Genomic DNA, 22,211 nt, shown 5'->3' on the forward strand with positions numbered 1-22,211 from the left:
CTTTTATTATAAAATAAAAATTTATGTGAAATAACGATTTTAAGTTTCTAGTTGTATTTTCTGTTTGTCTAAAAGAAACTAAAAAGAAACACAAAAACAATCTTTACGCCATGAAACCAGGTTACACTTGTCGCTTTAAAATTGGTTATAGAAGAACAATATCATCTTTGTCATGACTAGTAAGGTCTAACTAACTCTCTTATTATCTTTACAAACGGTGACGAATGAATGTTCATTTTTCACAGTACACGTGTCTGGTTGCAGCTGGACATGTCTCTGGCAGGTGTTGCCTTCAGGAGCAAGGAACCTGAGCTACAAGAACCCTTAAGTCCTGAGTTTTGTTTCAAATATTTCCCTTGAGGAGCAACAAACATGAGCTAGAAGAAACATATAGACATGTGTTTCCCATGACGGCACATACACTCAGGGACGGGATAAGCCACCAGGTCACGATCTCTCCGCACTCTCCGTGACTCAGGATGGCCTTAAGACTTACCCTGAAGCTTTTCCGAGTCACACGAATGAGTTCAGATTCCGAAACCGAAGAATCATCCATTAGAGGAAGCATCTCTCTCTTATGCATTATAAACTTTCTGTGTCCCCTACATAAGGCCTGTTTCCATGAATGATCAAATACTTTATGCTATGGGAAGTAATAAAAACATCGCTGCTAAGTGTAACAAAGTAGTCAATAGCTACCAAAGATGAAGATCTTTCGGTGCAAGGCAAGAGCTAAATGTCACCAGATTAGTGAACGAAGAAAAGCGTTTGCAGAAACTAAAGATAAACAAAATATCAGATTATAATCAACAGAGTAATGATCACAAGATTGGGAGGCGGAATCTGCACATTCTAGAAAAGAAAAACACGAAAAAACATAAAGATAGATGTTTAAAACAGGAAGACACAAACAAGCAAGCATCAGAGTATTTTTTATTAATAATAAGATAAAGACATAAGAGATTGGTGTTTGGTCTATTCCTTAAGAGAGAGTCTCCTGGCCGCTTTCTGGGCCAGCATGAGAGCCCTCATCCTCTCCCTTTTCTCCTTGTAACCCGGTTCTGGTGGTTTGATGTCAAGCTTAACCGAAGCACACCTTTCCTTGAACTGCCTCTCAATCTCCACCGTAAGCTCAGGTTTGCCTCTCACAAAGTAATCGTGCGCGTATTCGCAGTGCTCAGACTCCTCAACTTTACGGAAACGCTACAAAAATAAAAGATCCAAAACATTTAAATTTCTTTCAAACAAAATAAGGAGTCCAAAATACATATTCAGAATACGAATTTACTTATATAGATCTTGTGAAGGCGACCAATGAACGTTGGAGACGTGCTAAGCCCATACTTGGGAAGAACATCATTGCAAAACTTGTCCTGATCCCAGAAGATGAAACTCTTACCGTCTTGGCTCCACGATCGAATCCGTTGAAGGATCATTCACCATCTCATACAACACGTCCGCAAAATAACGTCGGACACGTCCTTTGTTAAAAGCTTCCAAGGCCGGATAACGGTAGTACTCTTTTAACCCTCCCAGCTAGAAGAAAAAAATTAAAAAAAATCAAAAATCACACAAACCAACCAATTCTATAGTATAAATCGTAAAGATCTAAGATCTCACCTTTCGGTGGTGATGATGATGATGATAATTCCCTTAGGTTAATCTTCCCAGCCATCGGAAACCTTATAAAAAAAAATTCAAATCACACAAAGCAATTTCTATAGAAATTAGATTATTATTCACTCTGCATAGTTTATCAATTCGTCCATGATTGATGGCCAGACACAATGGAGTCCTATGGAAGTTTTGGCAAATTCTATTCCAACACTTGTGAGACGCTATCTCAATAGGGTCTTCATCTTCATTCTATTAATGGAGGAATCCATCTGAAAGATTGAAGGCGACTTGTTCTATTTGGTTAGTGAATTTGATGTGGAAAGTTTAATGCCAAAAAAGACTTGCAACACTGAAAGAAAAACATGTTTATGCTAATAGTTGGATACAATGTGTGTAGTATACGATTATGAGCAAATCTGCATGCATCACTGAATGAACCATGGAAACTGCTATGGAGGAGATAATGATTCGGAAATAGAGATGCATTTCCTTTGGCAATGTTTGTACAATCGTTGAAAATTGGCAATTTCAATTTATATTTCTTACTACAAAAATAAGTATATTGGATTCTTTATGGATCCAAATTATCAGCTGGTCAATATTATAAAACAAAGTGAATTGGTGTTTAATTAGGAATTATTTTGCGATGTAAGATTTGGAGTATCATCTTTGGATGTTAGCCAAATATGATATTCACATGAGACCGAGAGTTAGCATATGTATAAAAAAAACGAACAGAATTTTGATATTCTGGTTAAGGCTCAGAGAACAAGCTAATACTCTTCAAAAAAAAATCTTCAGATATTACTTTCTTTGTGGTGTTGTCATGTCATTTTATCTATGTAATTATGTATTCTTTGTTTGTAATTTTATGTACTATTGTTTTATATTAATAAACTAGTTGATGTCTCGTACCTTATGCGGACTAATATATATATCTAACAAATTTTCATTTTAATATTTATTTTATACAAATTATAAATTTAATATTATTGGTTATAAATATATTAAATTAAGTTTTTTATTTAACATTTTATTTTTACGATGTAAATTTTGGATTCAAATCTTTTTATAATTTGATTTTTAATTAAACACTTGTTGTACTGGTGAATCGAAAAAAACTTTAGTGACATTGAAATCATTATAAACAGTTAAACTCATAAAACATCAACAAATAACAAAAGCGAATAAACATCATATATTATCAACAATTTATTTTTAAAACCGTGAGAAAAAATAAAATAAAAGTAAATTGAAAAAATTTGCCTTTGTATTTTCTAGATTATACTTATATTATGTTTATTACTTGTCAATTTATTTTTATGTTATTTATTATTTTATCCTAGTTTTTCATGCTTCCATATTCTTTTAAATATTTTTAGTTAATTTTAATTTTTCGTTTATATATTATTTACTATTTTGTTTTAAATGTATTATTCTGAATATTCATGATTTTATGGATTAAAATAATTTTAGTTTTTCATGTATAAATACAAATTAATTTACTGTAGAAATATGGTTATTTAATACAATTTATAGTCTACGACATATATTTCAATGATGCTTTACATTTAATATTGTAATAATCTGTATTTATTTCAGTATTTTTAATGAGAACCAGAAAAACTTACTATAATATTAGCAATTAAAATCATAAAGTAAACCTAATTATGATAATAAAAATCATTAGAATTTGTTAATATCTATTTTTAGAATATAATTTTTAATTAATAATCCCAAATATCATGATTATAATTAAGAATAAGTACACATGACTATAATATTAACCATTAAAATCATAAACTAAATATAAGATTAACTTAATTATGATATTATCAGTACAATATGTTAATATCTATTAATTTATATATTTAATTAAAAACCTTAAATATCTTGATAAATAGATATACTTAAATGATATTTTGAAATGAAATAATATGTAATACTCATTCAATCAATTCCACATAAAAGTCAACAAAATTCAAAGAAGATTATTTCATTACAATTTTGATTATGAATAAATGGAATGAAATTTATTCAATTTTTCTTCATATTATATTCTTCTAACTTCATTCCTTTTTATTCTAATGGATTCTCGTTCTATAAATTGAAGGCCTCCAAGTTCTCATTAGACACAACTCAAAACACATGTTATCTTCCTTGAGTTATCTCTGATCATATTATAATCATCTCCTTAGAGAGTTATGGCAATTTCAAAAGCTTTTATTGCTTCTCTTCTCATATCTCTTCTTGTTCTCCAACTCGTCGAGGCAGACGTGGTACATATTTCTCATAGAAAATACACAAGTAACACAACATATATATATCTATTTATTTGACCAAACATACTTTTTATATTTATCCTTTTTCCGTATATTCACTCAGGAAGTCTCAAACAGAAAGAATGGGCCTTACGGCCCTATGATTGGTAATTATATTAGCTTATATGTTCATACATACTGACATACATAGTATACATGTAACTTTTATATTAAGACTAACAGTTATTTTTGTAGATTGTGGAACTGCGTGTATAGCACGGTGCAGGCTCTCAAGTAGACCGAACCTTTGCCACAGAGCGTGCGGGACTTGCTGCACCACGTGCAACTGTGTGCCACCAGGCACGCACGGAAACTACGACAAGTGCAAGTGCTACGCCGGCCTCACCACCCACGGTGGTCGCCACAAGTGCCCTTAAGACTATTTCGTTTTGTTTGTCAGTAATTGTCGGCATTACATCATATTATGTGTGGTTCTAATATATATATATATATAAAACAATTTTAACTCTAATGTTTATTTTATTTAAAAACTATTTAATTAGATACCAATTTAAAACTAATATTATAAGTTATAAAAAATTGATATTGATAATCAATGTATTAAATTATGTTATGTTGTTTCACAATTTTATTTATGGAATGTAGATTGGATAAAAAATATTCTATATTAATAATCAAATTTAAAAAAAATTGGATTTAAATTAAACACTTATTGCATTTGGAATTAAAAAAAACCAACGGCAATAAAAGGAATATAAATAATCACAACCCATAAAACATCAAGAAAATATCAATAGCCTAGGGTATTCAATCCGGTAAAGCCAGACCATTTAAAACCAAACCAAACCAAAATAAAAAAAAAAGCTAGGATTTGGTAGTACCGAATAAACCGAATGGATGTTATTATAAATAAACCGCAATATATGAATATGGTTTAGTATATTAACCAATCCAACCGAATAAACCGAAGAAGTCAATTAATTAAAATATATTTGTATACTTATATATACATTTTATAATAATTTGTATTTGGATCAATATTTCTAAGAATCAAAGAAACTGGCTATAATATTAGTGCTTAAATCAAAAATAAAATATAAGATAAACGTAATTATGATATTATCGATAGATATTGTTAATACCAACTGTTAATATCCTTAATTAAATTTTCTAAATATCATGATAATTATATTTTTAAAATATTTATTTTATAAATAATCGTATATATTATAGGGCAATTCTCTCAAATAGTCATTTTAAAGTTTTTGTCACAAAAGTAGCACTCAAGGAAAAAAAACCAAAATTGCACTTTTTATTTTAAAAATTTTAATTTTTTATTTTTTTTTAAATTTGAAACTCTATCGTCAAAACCTCACCCCTTAACTCTAGAACTAAGTCTAGATTAGTTAACCATAGGATGTAGATGTATTTTTACCCTTTAATAAAACTATTTTTGGTCATTTTCCTCTTTGAGTTCTATTTTTGTGAAAATAAATTAAAAATGGCCATCCTAGGAAATTTCTCTATATTATATCGGTAGAATAGGTTAATATTTATTAATTATTTTAAATATCATGATAAAAAAATATATATATATATAATAAAATAATTTTTTTAATAATAATATTTATTAAACTAATGAATTAACCAAATTCACTATTCAAATAATAATATAGATAAACATAGTTGTAAAAAAAAGAAAAAAATATCATCAAAAGATATAAGTCTATGTTTTATGGATATTTCTTTAACTTTTAGAAGATTAGTGAATAACCCTCGTTAGTTTTTTTTTTGTCATTGAAAAAATCAGAAGTGTTGCATCCAAAAGGATGTGATAATAAGTGAAATAAAGCCAAAAACAAAGTGGAAGCCAGTAGGCCCCAAAAGAAAAACCCAAACCGTTGGGAGAGATAAGAAACATAGAGCAGGCTTCCAAAACTCAGAACCGAGCCTTATCCTGCTAATATTAATCAGCAACAGAGTAGCCTTAAGTTGCCTCCTGCAACAGAACAGCAGACAGCCAATGGCAATGAGGCCCACCAAAAGCAACATATGATTGCAGACGTTGGTCCTTTGTAACACTGTCCGCTATTGCAGAGGCTGCAACGTTACAGTTATCAGAAACTAGAAACAAACCGCTCTTAGCCAGTGAGTAAACGTTATTGACTACTTCATGACATAGGTGATAAGAAGAGGGATGCTCCAGCGGGTTATTAAGAGCATCTGCAGCTTTAACGGAAGAGAATTCAAACATTATATTCTTCAGTTTAAGTTCAATTACCGCAGCAGAAGCCCAAGATAGTGCCACAAGGTCTGCCTGTGTACTCGAGACCACTCCACTAAAAGCTCTTCTGCTATGAGATAGCACTTTACCTACAGAATCTCTAATGATCCAACCTGCCCCACTGACCGGTGATGTTGCAGACCACGTAGCACCAATGTTACACTTCAGGGCGAGAGCTGGAGGTTTTGACCAAACAGGCACTGCCACTGGAGAAATGCTAGAGACGATGGGACTGTCAGGGAGACAACCATGCAGGTTCAGACTCTTGTTTACTGGTTTCTAACTGTCTGGCCATTAAAAACTCTCTGTGTATGTTTCCTTAAAAGATCAAAAGAGTTTCATTATTTATATTTTATAATCTGTACACGTGTTTTACCTACAAAGCTTTTTTTTATTTTTAAACGTCTGAGTTGTCTGAACTCAATTAAGAGGGAATAACCAATGTTTGTATGGAAACAATAAGATAAGAGCAAACGGAAACAAGGTTAAAGCGCAAACACCAACAGAATGATCTTAAGGGAAAGATTAAGGATAGGGAGGCCGAATCTCCCCATTCTAGAGTATTTTATTAATAATAAGATAATAGACATAGAGAGAGATGGTTGGTTGGTCTATTCCTTAAGAGATAGACTCCTAGCGGCTTTCTTGGCCAGCATGAAAGCCCTAATTCTCTCCCTACTCTCCTTGTAAGCCGGTTCATGTGGCTTGATGGCAAGCTTAATTGGAGCACACCTTTCCTTGAACTGCCTCTCAATCTCCACCGTAAGCTCAGGTTTTCCTCTCACAAAGTAATCGTGTGCGTATTCGCAGTGCTCAGACTCCTCAACCTTACGAAAACACTACAACACAAGGAACAAAGGGAAATAAAGATCCAAACAGAAGGACTCAACAAAAGTAAGTTACTTACATAGATGTCTGTAAGGCGAACAAAGAACGTTGGAGACGTGCTAAGCCCAAACTTGGGAAGAACATCGCTGCAAAACTTGTCCTGATCCCAAAAGATGAAACTCTTACCGTCTTGGCTCCACGACACGATAGAATCCGTCGAAGGATCATCCACCATCTCATACAACACGTCCGCAAAATAACGGCGGACACATCCTTTGTGAAAAGCTTCCATGGCTGGATAACGGTAGTACTCTTTAACCCTCCCAGCCACTGGAAGCCCTAGGAAAAAAAAAATTCAAAATCGCACAAATAAATTATATGATATTCATCCAAAACTAAAAGTCGAAATAACAGAAAGAGAGAAACGTTTGAAGCAGTGTACACATCGTAAAGATCTGAGATCTCACCTTGTGATGATGATGAGGAGTCCATGACGTTGATGATGATCTTCTTGCGTTCACCTTGTGATGATGATGAGGAGTCCATGACGTTGATGATGATCTTCTTGCGTTAACCTATCAGTCTATCACCCACCACATGTGAAGGTTCATTTATCTTGGGATTTTACTGTTGGGCTACGATGCCATGGGCCGGATCAAATCAACTTTTGTTCCTCGGTTTAAGGTTAACCACTAGAGAATTTTTAAATCTTAATTTGCTCGGTTCAGTGCAAATTTTACTCGGTCCGGTCCGGTTCGGTTTTAGTGTTGGGGATGATCACCCTCTTGTTTAGTGTTGTCTGGCCGGTTCAGGTATTTTTCTCAATCCTATCCTTACGTTTTTGAGCATTTCGGTTTACTTTTCAGGTTCAAGTTCTCTAGTATTAATGATTTTGAATTGAGTCAGAGATTGATACTCCCCTCTCGTGCGTGTTTATGTTTTCCACTTTCTTGTTCCTATTTCTGAATAAGCTTGATTTCTAGATGGCAAGTTGTCAAACAACCAAGGAGCTTCGGTGATATCTAAGAAACTTGATAGAATCCTCGTCAATGATGAGTGGCTCCGTCAGTTTCCAAATTCACTTGGTGTCTTTGGAGACCCTGGAATATCTGATCACAGCCCGTGTTGCGTCTATCTTGATACCACTGTTCCAAAAAAGAAGCTCCCTTTTAAGTTCTTTACTATGCTAAATGATAATCCAGAGTTTGGAATCATTATCTCCGAGTGCTGGAACTCTCTGAATTTTGAGGGAACAATGATGTTCAAGGTCTCCAGGAAGCTAAAGGAATTGAAGAGTATCATTAGATCGTTTAGCAAGGAAAATTACTCAGGGATAGAGAAGAGAGTAGTGGAAGCTTTTGCGACTCTTACTGAATGTCAGAGGATTCTACTCTCTTCCCCGACTCCTCAGGCGGGTATTGATGAGAGGTTAGCTTTTGAAAAATGGTCTGTTCTTGCTAAGGCTGAGGAGTCTTTCTTCTTCCAGAAATCTCGTGTTACTTGGATTGATAAAGGAGACTCCAATACCACCTTCTACCATCGGCAACTAAGAACAAGGACATCTCAAAACCAAATTATATTCCTCAACGATGATCAAGCAAATGTTTTAAGTACCAGAGAGGATATCATGAGCCATGTTGTTGCCTATTATGAGACGTTGCTTGGAGGAACCCCTTCTTTAACTCCATCCACTACAGCTGACCTCTCTAGTCTTCTTCAGTTTTGCTGCTCAGAGAATATTGTGACTTCCCTCCAAGCGCCCGTCACTGCATTGGATATTCAGGGCACTTTCTTCTCCCTTCCAAAGAACAAAGCGCCAGGACCAGATGGCTACCCTGCAGAGTTTTTCACCGCGCACTGGAAGACTGTTGGAGACGATATGATCAAGGCGGTTCAGGAATTCTTTGTCTCAGGAAGGCTCTTGCAGCAATGGAACTCTACTATTATTACCCTCATCCCGAAGAAGCAGAATGCAGTTTTGATCTCCGACTTCCGGCCCATCTCTTGCTGCAATACCACTTACAAAGTCATCTCAAAACTGCTTGCAAACAGACTGAAGAAAGTGCTCCCTGCGGTGATCTCCAACACTCAGTCAGCGTTTATCCCAGGAAGGCTACTAGTCGAGAATGTTCTTATGGCTACGGAGTTGGTGAATGGGTATAACTGGAAGAACATCACCAAGCGATCCTTGCTCAAAGTCGACCTAAAGAAAGCTTTTGATTCATTAAATTGGAGCTTCATCCTACTCATCCTTCGTGTCTTGGGTTTCCCTGAATCCTTTGTCAGCCTCATCGCACAATGTATCACTACCACGAGGTTCTCGGTCGCGGTAAATGGTGAGCTTGGTGGTTATTTCAAAGGCGCTCGAGGGTTAAGGCAAGGGGATCCTCTCTCGCCTTATCTATTTGTCCTTGCCATGGAAGTCTTTGCTCAAATGCTTAATAGGAATTTCGATGAAGGTACCATCGGATACCACCCTCAAGCGTCTGATCCTTCAGTCACTCATCTCGCTTTTGCTGATGATATCATGGTGTTCTTCGACGGACAGTATGGGTCTCTCCAGCAAATCACTCGGACTCTAGACAGTTTCTCTACCTGGTCTGGCCTGACAATGAATCGTGATAAGACTGAGCTATTTGTGGCTGGAATGAGCCAGACGGAAGTTACAGACATGACAAGCCTAGGCTTTTCTCTTGGCTCACTTCCTGTTCGCTACCTGGGGCTTCCGCTAATGCATCGCAAGTTGCGCATATGCGACTATAGACCTCTACTGGATCAGCTAAAACGACGCTGCTCATCATGGTCCTCAAGAGCTCTCTCATATGCAGGACGTAAGCTGTTACTCTCCACTGTCACCTTCGGTACTTTAAATTTTTGGTTCTCCTCTTTCATCCTACCAAAAGGCTGTATCAAAGCTATTGAGTCTATTTGCTCAAGGTTTCTTTGGAATGGAAACATCACCAACAGAGCAGCTGCAAAGCTATCTTGGCAAACTGTTTGCCTACCTCGCTCTGAGGGTGGCTTAGGACTCCGAGACCTGCATACTTGGAATAAGACCTTGTCATTAAAGCTTGTATGGTTGTTGCACTCTGAATCTGAGTCTCTTTGGGCGAAATGGACCAAGAAGCACCGGCTGAAAGGGGCCAGCCTTTGGAGTATGGATGAGAAGAAACAATGTTCTTGGATCTGGTCTTCTTTATTGAAGCTTAGACCAATGGCTGAACAATTCCTAAGATGTGAAATAGGAGATGGTGCGTTGGCGTTCTTTTGGTTTGACTATTGGCTACCTTTAGGACCACTGATTGATTTCTTTGGAAGTGATGGACCTGCCCACATAGGCGTCCCTCTCTCTGCCAGAGTAAAGGAGTGTTACACATCTACTGGCTGGTCCCTAAGACCTGCAAGATCTCCTAAAGCAGAGCAACTGCAAACCCTACTCTGTTCTATCACTCTGCCATCGTCAACAGACCGTCATGACGTCTTCAAATGGTATGTGAATGACAAATACCTTGACTCCTTCTCCACGAGTAAAACTTGGGAAGTAGTTAGATCTCGTGGAACTAGAGTGGATTGGGAGTCTGTTGTCTGGTTCAGTGGGCATATACCTAAGCATGCTTTCAACATGTGGGTTGCTAACCATGATCGACTACCAACCCGTTGTCGCCTGGCTGCTTGGGATACAAGCATTGTCAAAACGTGCCTGCTATGCGGACACTATGACGAAAGCAGAGACCACCTTTTCCTAAGATGCTCTTTCAGCGAACAGATATGGAAGGAGATCACCATACGCCTCGGCTACAGGCCGTTCTACTTCCACACCTGGACAGCTCTCATTGCCTGGCTCGATGCTGGAGACACAACGAGTCCTCTTATCCTCCGACGACTTGCTGCTCAGGCCACCATATACAGTATTTGGATCGAGCGCAACAACCGTCTCCACAAAGGTCTCACCTCCACTCCCCCTCGCCTCTGCAAAGACATTGACAGACTTCTCCGGAACGTAATTCTCGCAAGGAAGAACCGCAGCAAGTTCAATGGCCTAATGCAAGTATGGCTCATGCATGCAACCTAGTGTGATGTTGATTTTCTATCTCATCATTTAAGCCTTTTGTTGTTTTTTATCTTTTTTTTGCATCAATTGGCTTTACCGTTCAAACCTTTGTAAATATACAACTCTGTTTCATTTTAATGATAATTAACATATTTATCAAAAAAAAAAAAAAAAAAAAAAACAATGTTGTGTCCTTTGAAAATATATACGAAAAGTAGTAACATACTAGTACTTTTTAATCAAGTCCTAGCTAATTTTAATGATGGTATTTATTCTTTGGTTCCTCTGTTTCTTCTTCTTGATTCTTTCTTGTTAAAAGTTTAAATCTCTTTTATTTATAGAATTGTTCATGAGTTGTTAAAATAACTCAACTTAAGCATTTTTCAATTAGAGTGTGATTTTTTTTTCTAGCTTGCTCTCTTTAGAACGAATCTGCAATAGCTTTTCCTTTTGTTGGTCTATCTTTTGAGATTTGATTATTCGTAGTGTTTGTTGATTGATTATGTGGCTTACTAACTAGTTAAGGAACTGAGGGATTTTAATTCTTAATCTCATCTATTTCTCAAATATGACTGATTGAACACACCTTATCTCTTATTAATCAAGAAATGACGTACATTTTTTCTCTTCATTTTATAGCTGATGGCAGAAAATAAAGGTAAAAATATAAACTAAAACCTTTGTTTGATGGAATTATTTAGCAATTTTTTATTCATTATGTGGCTTACTCATTAGTTGAGAAACTTAGTGTTTTCATTTTTAATCTTATTTCTTGAGCTTGAATCTGCAATCTATTCTTTTCTTTTTTTGATTTTCACATTTTATTCTCTCTACAGGTGAGGGCATATAACCAATTTCAGATTCTTAGGCAGAAAACACTTCAAATGCTACATGAGTTTAGGGATGTGAGTCAGATTAAGTGTGAAATTGTTTTTGTGTGCAACAATGACTTCTTCTTTCACTGATTCCATATTTTCCATTGATCGTTTTCTTTTTTTGCAGGCAGACATGATTTTCGAGCGATGACGAGATCAGATTTCCTTAGGATAAATGGGAACAAACGCGACCAGGTAGTATGAGTCTTGTAAAAACTCCAAGAAGCTTACTTACCATTTCAAAGAGATCTAGTTCTCGTAAGTTAGGAGAATCTTCAAGTAACCGGACAAGGAGACTAGACGCACAATTAGTGCCTACGCATAGCCTCAAATGTTCGAGCTGGTTGAAAACAAACTTGCCACGATATATAGCCTGCATGCGAATGAAAAATGTAGAAAATATCAATGTTAAATTCGGAGTTATCATGAGTTCCACCTTAAAACCAATGGGATAAGTGGATTGATTTTAACCATTTATATATTAGTTTAATAATTTTCCAACTACCTATGCGAAGTTTTCATTCATTCATTATCAGTTAACAGATAAATCTATAATTAACAGAAAATTAACTGATAAATTTACCTCCAAAGCTAACGTAAGCCGCTTGACAGATGTGATTGATGCTATAAGTCTCTCGACATCACGATAGTTAACATCTAGATATGCCTTCTCCAGCTGAGGCAGATCCTCAATAAGACATGATGGAAGATACTCTTTATCATAATCCTCAAGCTTCAAATACTTCAAAGAAGGGGTATCTATCACTAAACCATCTAGAAGACCATCATAAGGTATTTGGAGTGATAACCTCAGCAAAGAAGGGATGCCAACATTGATCATTCCCATATTGACGTAACCACCATAGAGTTTCACCAACAGATTTTCAAGAACAGGACAGATAGATAGAATCTTTCGGAAAGATTCTCCATCTAAGAGCTTCACACTTTGAATTTGCAAAGTTTTCAGAGAGGGGAGACCAACCATACGAGGAACATCCAAGAGAATGTTGCCCTTAAGTTTCAAAATCACTAGAGATTTGGAGGCGTACTAGCTACTTGGTAATATGTTGTTCTTGTCCGGATGATGATGATAATAAACGTCAAGCTCACGTAAGAAGCGAGAAACAGCAATAAAAATCCACAGTTTGATATCTTCAGGTTTACAACCTGCAAAAGCTAAATCGAGACGGAAGCTTTCGATGACCGAAGCTTTATGTAGTGGCATGCTTCTGTCAAGAAAACGCCGAAGTGGACTATCATAATCAGACATACACTTGAAACTCTCGCGTTCAAAACAAATGCTAATGTACTCGAGTCTTGGTAACCACATCCAAACACATTTCCATCGTTTGGACAAGATGCTGGTGGAGATTGCAACTTTTGTTGGAAGAAACGATAGTATCTTGACCAGCAAGTCATCTGATAACCCATTGATTCTGTTCATATCTCTCTAAAAACCCTCAAGATACTGTTGCCGTCCAAAACCCTAGAAAAAGTTAGATTGGTGGCTGATGAGTCCGGTTTAGAATTCACCGGTTTTTAGGAAACCGGTTCAAGACTCGATTTATTATTGGTCTGTCCCAAAGAAGAAAAAGTTTTATATTTGCTTTGTTCTCTGTTCTTATGCTTAAGCTACTACTCTTTATATAATACCCTATTATTATAATAGTTTACTATAATCTTTTTGTTGCTTTCAAAAGATGAAATTGAAAAATCACATTTACAGTTGTCACTTAGCACATTTAAATAGATTAATTTCGGACAAACAAAGACTTGTGTACCTTGATTATTTAACAAAACTTGTATAGGACCTACATTGATATGTATCTCATTTTCAATCCAATTAATTTCTATCTTCTTTTGGCTAACCAATCCAAATCGTTTCATATCTCGTCTGTTGCAATATCGCATTCACTGTTTATAAAATGGAACTATTAAATATAATTCTTATCTACAAGGGAAAGACAAATCAAGAACTCAAATACAATTACTTGGAAAACTAAAGCTGAAATAACTTGAGAAATTCAAACATAAATAACAACAGAGAAAATAAATTTTCAAAATTACACTCTGAAAAGAGCATTTGCTATCAAATTAGTTTATTTCTCCCATTTGTCACTTGCAGCAAAAAGATGACCATTGAAGCCAATAATTTAATAACATGGATTTGAATGTAGTCGAAAGATGACAGTATTGTGATTTGTGTGTACGTGTTTTATTGGACAAAGGACAGTATTGTGATGTGCTTCAGTTCCATCTCTTCGCTGTATGAACCAATCGTTGCTGTAATCTGCCCCATTATGTCCTACTATTTGCTGGAGTCTTATCAATTTAAAATATCTTCTTAGTATTATAATTCATTCATATATATACTTTAACAAATTATACATTTCAATTTCTATAAAAATCTAGATGATAGAAAAAATACACCCACAAATTGTTTAATGTATACACACATATGTCTATCAAACTGATTAATATAATGTATATATCCACCTTGATAAGACGACAATGTTGATTTATAAACAAATCTATTCACAAGCAAGCTGTGTAAAACTGTGAATCACACACACATATATTAATTTGATTTAATATATAAACCACACATTTTACATATTCGTCGTATATTCTATAAGGACACGATGACTTGATTAATTAAATTGGGACATCACTAATGCTTTCTCTCCTCTTGATCTTCACCTTTAGCCCACCAGCCATATGAGCCGTTAGAAGAGGAACAAATACCGGCCGGTTTTTGCAAACCGGTATGATCTCAAACCGACTCAAAACCGAACCAACCACGTATTTCATCTGCATAAACGCCATTTCTTTGCCTATACAAACCCTTGGTCCGGCTTGAAATACAGGAAACTTGAACGAGCTCACACTTTTCAGGACCGGTTTAGTACCGTAATTTGGTTCTTCCTCGAACCACCGGTTCGGTTTAAACTCGTCCCAATCTTGACCCCACACGTTCTCCATCCTTCCCATACCGTAAGGGAAATAAGTAACTTTGTCTCCTTTTTTCACTTGTGTCCCGTTTGGTAAGACGTCGTCGTTTGCTGCATGCTTCGAGTCCCAAGCCACTGGTGGGTAAAGCCTCATCGCTTCGCAGAGACAAGCTTTCATGTAACTCATTTCTCTCAAATCCTCAACCCCTAACCCTAACGATCCCTTGTTTCTTACTTCTTCAAGAATCTTCTTCTCCACGTTAGGGTTTTCACTCAACAGCCAGAAAAGCCACGTCATCGCCGCCGAGGTAGTATCCCTTCCCGCCATGATAAAGCTGATCACTGAATCTCTCACTGATTCCTCGTCATGTCCGGCCGCGAGAAACCTAGACAAGAGGTCTAGCTTGTCAGACACGTTACCATTAATTTTGAGACTTTTCTTCTTGGCCCTGATGATCTCGGAGACGGACATGTGTACGGTCTTGATCGCTTCTCTGAGCTTCCTTTCGCTCCCTACGTTCAACAAACGCTTCAGCTTCCACACGGCGTAAACCGGCTCCGTCGCACGGCGAGCGCTGATCGCCGCCGCTACATCAAAAGCCTCGACAAGAACCGGAACGGGTCGGGTCAAATCAAGACAATCCGGATCCCAACCTAATGAAACTTTGCAAACTACGTCGAAAGCAAAACGTTTCAAGATCTCCTGAAAGTCCACCGTCCTTCCTCCGTCGCACTCCGCGGCAGCGGAGGAAAGCACGGGAACGAGACGGGTCTCGACTTCTTCACGGAGGATCCCGAAAGTGAACTCCCGTAGGGAACGCATTGTAAACTCGTGGCTGGCGAGTTTTCGCTGGGAGCTCCATAACTCACCGTCCGAGTTAAAGATTCCACCACCAAGTAGGTCTCCGAGGAGGTCGGTGAAAGGTTTGCCTTTAGGGAAGTTACAAAAGTTTGTTTTAAGAATATGCTCAACGTTTTTGGGGTTAGCCGTGACAATGGTTCGGCGGTTGAGGAGGAGTTCTACGGTGATGGTTTGAGATGGAGAGAGGCGGAGGAGGTCGGTGTACCATTGGAGGAGACGGTGGCGATTCTTTTTGAAGGAGAGGATCGAGCCAATGAGTGGATAAGACTTTAGCCTTGTGGAGGACTCGGTTTGTGGTTTTAGGGCTTTTGTTGAAAAGGAGAAGATTAGTATAAACCCTAATATTAGAAATAGGACGAGAACTGCAGTGAGAATTTCCATATTTGGAGTTCTTTGTTTCTTCTTCAGGTAATTTGTATTATGTTTTTTTTTGATGTGTGTTCCTGATATGTATAGGAACTATATATATATGGTAAGGATTAATCATACAAGTTGTGTCTCCGACCATATTAGTCCAGAAAACGACATAATAAAAATGATTATTACATTTTTATATTCTGTCTTTATAGATTTAGATCTGTTTTAGCCATACATATATTTGTGACCTTTTAAATTAGGTTTATCTGGTATAGTCTGATCAATCCTTACGAACACATTTCACTGAGATAATTGTTTCTATTGTGTATGCATCGAATTGTACTGTAGAGAGGCGTCTTCTGTGGAATGAAATTGAAACTACAGCATGTGGTCTATTCACTTCAGCCTCTCCATGGTTAATTCTCGGTGATTTCAATGAAATTACCTCCTCTTTGGAACATTCTAATGGAGACGGTTTCTCCACTACAAGAGGGATGCGAGACTTTAACGAATGTATTCAACGCAGCAGTCTCTCTGATCTTCCTTTCCGCGGTAATTCGATGACTTGGTCCAACAGGCATGTCTCCAAAAAGCTCGATAGAATTATGGTAAATGATTACTGGCTGTTGGCTTTTCCGGATTCTCTTGGAATATTTAGAGAGCCTGGGATCTCGGATCACAGTCCATGTTGCGTTTTCACTGATCAATTACGACCGAAACAAAAGCGTCCCTTCAAGTTCTTTGCGCATCTGAACAACCATCCAGACTTCGCAGAAATTATAAAGGGTTGTTGGTCTGGTCTTAACTTTGAAGGTTCTCGGCAGCTTGTTATTTCCAAGAAATTAAAAGAGCTGAAGAATATAATAAGGACATTAAGTAATGAGAATTTCTCTAATCTGGAGTTAAGGGTGGCTGAAGCGTTTGATAACCTTATCTCTTGTCAGCAGGTCTCCCTCAATTCTCCTTCACCTGCTGCTGCTGCAGCTGAAGAGGTAGCTCATCGGAAGTGGTCAACGCTTGCAAAAGCCGAGGACTCTTTTTTATGTCAAAGATCAAGGATTCAATGGACATCTGAGGGTGATGCCAACACAGCATTCTATCATCGAGCTATCAAATCACGCAGGGACCAAAACCAGATAGATCTCCTTATTGATGAGGATGGTTCAGTGATCCACTCTTTGGATGCCATTAAAGATCATGTGGTTTCCTACTTCAAGAATTTGCTAGGAGGGGTAGTAACCCCCACTACTTCATCGCCTCAGGAAATTGCATCCCTGGTCAGTATTAAATGCTCCCCAGCTGCGATAGAAACTCTAGCAGCCCCTTTCTCCAGACTTGACATTCAAGAAGCTTTTTTTTCATTACCTAAGAGTAAGGCGCCTGGCCCTGATGGTTACCCGGGAGAATTCTTCAAAGCTCACTGGTCTACACTTGGTAATGATATGATTGATGGAGTTATGGAATTCCTCACCACGGGACGTCTCCTTCAGCAGTGGAACGCAACAATAATTTCTCTCGTACCAAAGAAGACAAATGCATCCAAAATCACGGAGTTCAGACCGATCTCTTGCTGCAATTCAGTCTACAAAGTCATATCTAAGCTACTAGCTAATAGGCTTAAGACGGTTCTGCCTCAGCTCATTTCAAATGCACAGTCTGCTTTCATCCCCGGGCGGTTGCTGGTGGAAAACGTGTTGCTGGCGACTGAACTAGTGAAAGGTTATAACTGGAAATCAATATCCAAACGGTGTATGCTCAAGGTGGATCTCAAAAAAGCCTTTGACACAGTCAACTGGGGGTTTATCATGAATACTTTGGAGGCTATGGAATTTCCACCGGCTTTCAGAAATCTGATCCATCAGTGTATATCAACTACTCGGTTCTCAGTGGCTATAAATGGGGAGCTGTGTGGGTATTTCAAAGGTACTAAAGGTCTTCGTCAAGGTGATCCTCTCTCACCCTACCTTTTTGTACTTTGCATAGAAGTGTTCTCTCAGCTCCTACGAGCTAAGTACACAGACGGCTCCATAGGCTACCACCCAAAAGCGTCCGACCCTGCAGTGTCTCACTTGGCGTTCGCAGACGACATTATGGTTTTTTTCGATGGGTCTAGGTCCTCTCTTCAGAATATTTCAGAGGTGTTTGATGCTTTTTCAAGATGGTCGGGTCTGACGATGAACAAAGAGAAAACAGAGCTTTATGCAGGGGGTTTGAACCAGTCTGAAACCTCTGACTTGACAAGTCTGGGTTTCACTCTTGGTTCCCTTCCTATCCGGTATCTCGGGTTGCCGCTGATGCATAGGAAGCTGCGTATATCAGACTATAGACCTCTACTGGACAAGGTAGCGGGTTGTTTCACCAACTGGTCGGCTAGAGCCCTTTCATATGCAGGGAGGAAGCAGCTTATCTCCTCTGTTATATATGGATCTATCAATTTTTGGGCTTCAGCTTTTATTCTCCCAAAGGGGTGCTTAGTACAGCTTCAAAGTCTTTGTTCCCGGTTTCTTTGGAGTGGTAGTATTACAGGCCCGGTCAATTACAAAGTCTCATGGACAACTATTTGCCTACCGAAAAATGAAGGTGGTTTGGGCTTGAGAGACTTTGGAAGGTGGAATAAGACTCTATGCCTCCGTCTAATCTGGCTGTTATATGCGGATAACAATTCCCTTTGGGCTCAATGGATTAAAAGCTATAGAATTAAGGAAGGGAATGTATGGAGCTGTGATGTGGAGAAAGCTTCTTCTTGGACTTGGCGCTCTGTCTTGAACTTGAGATGTTTTGCTTCTCGCTATCTCAGAGCCAACTTGGGCACGGGTCTTTCTATCAGTTTTTGGTGGGACCATTGGACACCACTAGGCCAACTTATCAATCTCTTTGGGGTTACTGGTCCGAGGGAGCTTAATGTACCTCTCTTTGCCTCTGTGTCTGAAGCATGCAACAGCTCGGGATGGGCCCTTCCGGGTGCTCGTTCACCCGCCGCAGAACAGCTACAAGTCTACCTCACCACCATCCCTCTTCCCTCCGTTGAAAGTCCGAGTGACAATTACTTTTGGCTGGTGAATGATGTGCCATTTGAAAAATTTACAGCCAAATCCACTTGGGAAGACATGAGACAGCGTGCTTCTATTAAATCTTGGACAAGCCATGTCTGGTTCAAGGGTTCTGTGCCTAGACATTCTTTCTTGATGTGGCTTGTTCACCTTGATAGACTTCCTACAAGAGCTAGGCTTGCTAGTTGGGGTCTTAATACTCCTACTTCTTGCTGTCTTTGTGATGATTTTATTGAATGCAGGGATCATCTTTTTCTAACCTGCTCTTGGAGCCAGGAACTGTGGCGTCTTACTCTCTCCAGACTAGGTGTCACGGTAGCAGGATTCTATACTTGGACAGCCTTCTCAGTTTGGCTGGATATCAAAGATGCAACTACCACAAGGTATCTCAAACGCCTTGTGGCCCTTGCAACAATCTACTGCATCTGGTTTGAAAGAAATAAAAGGCTTCATGACAACATTTCCACTTCTCCTCGAACGATCTTCAAGCAATTGGATCGCTTTATCAGGGATGCCATTCTGTCAAAGAGAAATCGAAGGCAATATGGTACTCTGATGCAGGAGTGGCTTCGCTATGACTGAGCTGTAACCAGTTCTCTTAATAACTAGCATAACATCATAGGCTTTACCTTGTTTTACTTTTTTGCCAAGGTAAATCCTATTTGGATCTAAATCTTTTGTAATAAGTTACAAACCTGTTCCTATTAAATGGTAATTCAAATTTTGGCAAAAAAAAAAAAAAAGAATAAAATAACTCAGAATAAATAATAAACTATTAACTAATCATATAAATAAATTGACATATAAAAACGTTTTTTCATCAAATATTTATCAAATCACTATTACATAAAAAGAGAAAACGAAATAAAGGAAATTAACAAATCATATAACTAATCACATATTCAACAGAATAAATCATTAAATATCGACAACAATAGAAAAAAGACATGCTGCAAGATATATGCACTTGAACTGACACAAACACGTGATTCATGATGCAAAAGTTACTAATTGAGCTGATAAAATATGCTTTACAACAGTGAATTAGTATATCTTTAAAAAACTGATTGAGTGCAAGTACACAACGCCTCACAAAGTGGATCCGTCCCTAACCCTCGTATCGATCGACATAAAAAAAGTTGTATAATAAGCAGAAGTAGAACCCGCTAGATTATTTTTCTTTACCATTTTTACGCTGATTTTCTTTATCTTATATATGCCACTTCCAAAAGAATACAACAAAACTGGAAAATGTGCAAGGTCGTTTATTTTGTTGTCAAACGTATAATTAAGCTGATAAAGAAAATATTGAACCACATATTTATTAGACGTCGACGCAGCAATACAATCACTCATTGACCCAAAAGGAAATAAATAATACATAGATGTGAAGGACAAGGACAAGCCAGTACCCTAGCACTGGTGGCCAAATCTCCGGCCGAATTTTCATCAGAAAAAGTAGACACGCCTCAGACACTGAAACTACAAAACGTTTAATTTGTTTTTTTCAGCTTTCTAAATTTATAACTTAATGAAAAAATGATAAAAATATGTTACAACGTTGAATTTAGTGGTTTTTGATTCTGTGGAACATATTTAGGGCATCTTTTTTTCCACTCCATTTTTTCTTTTAAAATTGAATAAAAATGAATATATAGTAAGAAATACTCTAACCCAACTCAATATCTCATTTTGTAATGGAGTTTGAAGTAATCTATTTTTTGTTTAAAATTATATTATTTTTGTTCTATATTTACTTTTATTCTATTTTCGAGAGAAAATGAAGTTTTACATTGGAGATGCTTTTAGCGGTGTCTCTCAAGTCTCAAGTTATAGTCTAGTATATATTTGATGCCAATAGAATAATTTATTTTCGGTGGTAAGGTTATTGATTGCATGTATTCACAAGCAACATGTAATTATAAAATGCATAATGATATGAAATGAATTCGCCACAGTGGATTAGCACTATAGATACTATTCTTTTAGAATCTCGTTAGCTTCATAACCTAGTTTAATACAAACCCCCTAGTAATCATTAATTAAGTCCAGTACGTGATGATATAAATGAATGATCTGTCAGCTTTGTCAAATAGTGAACTTTGATTCTTAGGAGATCCTGTAGATTTGTTGAATGAAGGAAATATCAAATATATAGCTATATTCTATGCAAGAAACATTTGTTTAGTACATAGTGGAACTGGTCTGTGCAGTGTGTAGTTTGTTTAATGAGAAGAGGTTCTTTTAAATTGGGATTCTTTTAAATTGGGATCCAGATTTTTTTTTTTTTTTTCAACTTCGGCTCCAGAATTGAACACAATCTTGATAAGTTTTCGAATTATCTCTTTAACTAATAGTTCTTAAATTTGGATTTTACATTTACGTACAACGAAATAATTTGGACAAGATTGTAGGTTTCACTGTTCGAGTATACGCCAATATATCCAAATGGCGAAAGCGGATCAAGCGTTGCGCATTATAGCGGAACTAGTAGATTAAGCGGAACAAGAGTGGATCAAGCAGATCGAGCGGTTCAAGTGTGGATCTAGCGGTTCAAAACATATGATTGAATGGTGAAAGTGGATAAAAAGTGGTCCAAAATATTGTACTAATTTAAATTAATCTATATAAAATTTTATAATATTTATTTTCATAATTAAAAAGCAATATTTTAAAAATACTTTATAAGTGAAAGATATATATTTTTTTTCAAAATATACTAAAAATTATTTTAAAGATACAATTTTATATTACTAATTATTTTTCATAATTCAAATTAGTTATTGTAATAATTTTTTTTATAAATTGAATTAGTAAAATATAATTAAAAATATAATTAAAAATATTTTAAAATATATATATAACTATTTAAAGTTTTAAATTTATTTTGGATGATTTTAAAATAATTATAACTGTAGTAAAATAGTATTCTATTACCATAGTAAAACTACTTAATGTTTTCTATAATAATATCAACATAAATAATATAAATCTTAATATTTAATAGATAACACATATTCTACTTCAAACAGAATTTGATTTAAAAAAAATGAT

General features: G+C 36.8%; 4 protein-coding genes across 6 annotated transcripts; 1 reads left to right on the forward strand and 3 right to left on the reverse strand.

Moving 5' to 3' along the window:
• Positions 1 to 780: 780 nt before the first annotated feature.
• LOC103855113 (heat stress transcription factor A-4a-like) lies at positions 781 to 7,922 on the reverse strand. 3 transcript variants are annotated; one of them, XM_033285771.1, is made up of 3 exons: positions 7,533 to 7,922; positions 7,091 to 7,350; positions 781 to 1,203 (listed from the first exon to the last, which is right to left on the reverse strand). In XM_033285771.1, exons 1-3 carry the CDS (start codon positions 7,555 to 7,557, stop codon positions 976 to 978), a joined length of 513 nt encoding a protein of 170 aa, XP_033141662.1. In that variant the 5' UTR covers positions 7,558 to 7,922; the 3' UTR covers positions 781 to 975. The 3 variants fall into 3 exon arrangements, with proteins under 3 accessions (XP_033141662.1, XP_033141660.1, XP_033141661.1); XM_033285769.1 differs by having other exon boundaries at positions 7,479 to 7,557; XM_033285770.1 differs by lacking the exon at positions 781 to 1,203 and adding an exon at positions 6,628 to 7,022 and having other exon boundaries at positions 7,479 to 7,647.
• LOC103855043 (gibberellin-regulated protein 1-like) lies at positions 3,745 to 4,410 on the forward strand. Its single transcript, XM_009132003.2, has 3 exons — positions 3,745 to 3,896; positions 4,003 to 4,045; positions 4,134 to 4,410. Exons 1-3 carry the CDS (start codon positions 3,822 to 3,824, stop codon positions 4,313 to 4,315), a joined length of 300 nt encoding a protein of 99 aa, XP_009130251.1. The 5' UTR covers positions 3,745 to 3,821; the 3' UTR covers positions 4,316 to 4,410.
• Positions 7,923 to 11,892: 3,970 nt separating the features above from the next.
• On the reverse strand, positions 11,893 to 12,922 carry LOC117132024 (FBD-associated F-box protein At5g38590-like). Its single transcript, XM_033285336.1, has 3 exons — positions 12,521 to 12,922; positions 12,173 to 12,310; positions 11,893 to 11,949 (listed from the first exon to the last, which is right to left on the reverse strand). The coding sequence occupies exons 1-3, from the start codon at positions 12,920 to 12,922 to the stop codon at positions 11,893 to 11,895; spliced, it is 597 nt and encodes a 198-aa protein (XP_033141227.1).
• Positions 12,923 to 14,405: 1,483 nt separating this feature from the next.
• LOC103855044 (cytochrome P450 94B1) lies at positions 14,406 to 16,225 on the reverse strand. The gene has a single exon (XM_009132004.3). The coding sequence runs from the start codon at positions 16,129 to 16,131 to the stop codon at positions 14,593 to 14,595; it is 1,539 nt and encodes a 512-aa protein (XP_009130252.1). The 5' UTR covers positions 16,132 to 16,225; the 3' UTR covers positions 14,406 to 14,592.
• Between the last annotated feature and the right edge of the window lie 5,986 nt (positions 16,226 to 22,211).

The sequence above is a fragment of the Brassica rapa genome, chromosome A02 (assembly GCF_000309985.2).
Source record: "Brassica rapa cultivar Chiifu-401-42 chromosome A02, CAAS_Brap_v3.01, whole genome shotgun sequence".
Lineage (NCBI taxonomy): Eukaryota > Viridiplantae > Streptophyta > Magnoliopsida > Brassicales > Brassicaceae > Brassica > Brassica rapa.

What these genes read in the sequence shown, in the direction of transcription:
- LOC103855043 (XM_009132003.2), top strand. Translation starts at nt 3,822, where the DNA reads ATGGCAATTTCAAAAGCTTTTATTGCTTCTCTTCTCATATCTCTTCTT. An exon ending in AACTCGTCGAGGCAGACGTG is followed by an intron (nt 3,897 to 4,002) that starts GTACATATTTCT and finishes ATATTCACTCAG; the next exon opens with GAAGTCTCAAACAGAAAGAA. An exon ending in GCCTTACGGCCCTATGATTG is followed by an intron (nt 4,046 to 4,133) that starts GTAATTATATTA and finishes TTATTTTTGTAG; the next exon opens with ATTGTGGAACTGCGTGTATA.
- LOC117132024 (XM_033285336.1), bottom strand. Translation starts at nt 12,922, where the DNA reads ATGGTTGGTCTCCCCTCTCTGAAAACTTTGCAAATTCAAAGTGTGAAG. An exon ending in GGCTTACGTTAGCTTTGGAG is followed by an intron (nt 12,311 to 12,520) that starts GTAAATTTATCA and finishes ATTCGCATGCAG; the next exon opens with GCTATATATCGTGGCAAGTT. An exon ending in AACTAGATCTCTTTGAAATG is followed by an intron (nt 11,950 to 12,172) that starts GTAAGTAAGCTT and finishes AAACTCATGTAG; the next exon opens with CATTTGAAGTGTTTTCTGCC.
- LOC103855044 (XM_009132004.3), bottom strand. Translation starts at nt 16,131, where the DNA reads ATGGAAATTCTCACTGCAGTTCTCGTCCTATTTCTAATATTAGGGTTT.
- LOC103855113 (XM_033285769.1), bottom strand. Translation starts at nt 7,557, where the DNA reads ATGGACTCCTCATCATCATCACAAGGTGAACGCAAGAAGATCATCATC. An exon ending in CTCCTCATCATCATCACAAG is followed by an intron (nt 7,351 to 7,478) that starts GTGAGATCTCAG and finishes TTTTTTTCCTAG; the next exon opens with GGCTTCCAGTGGCTGGGAGG. An exon ending in TTCGCCTTACAGACATCTAT is followed by an intron (nt 1,204 to 7,090) that starts GTAAGTAACTTA and finishes TTATTTTTGTAG; the next exon opens with CGTTTCCGTAAAGTTGAGGA.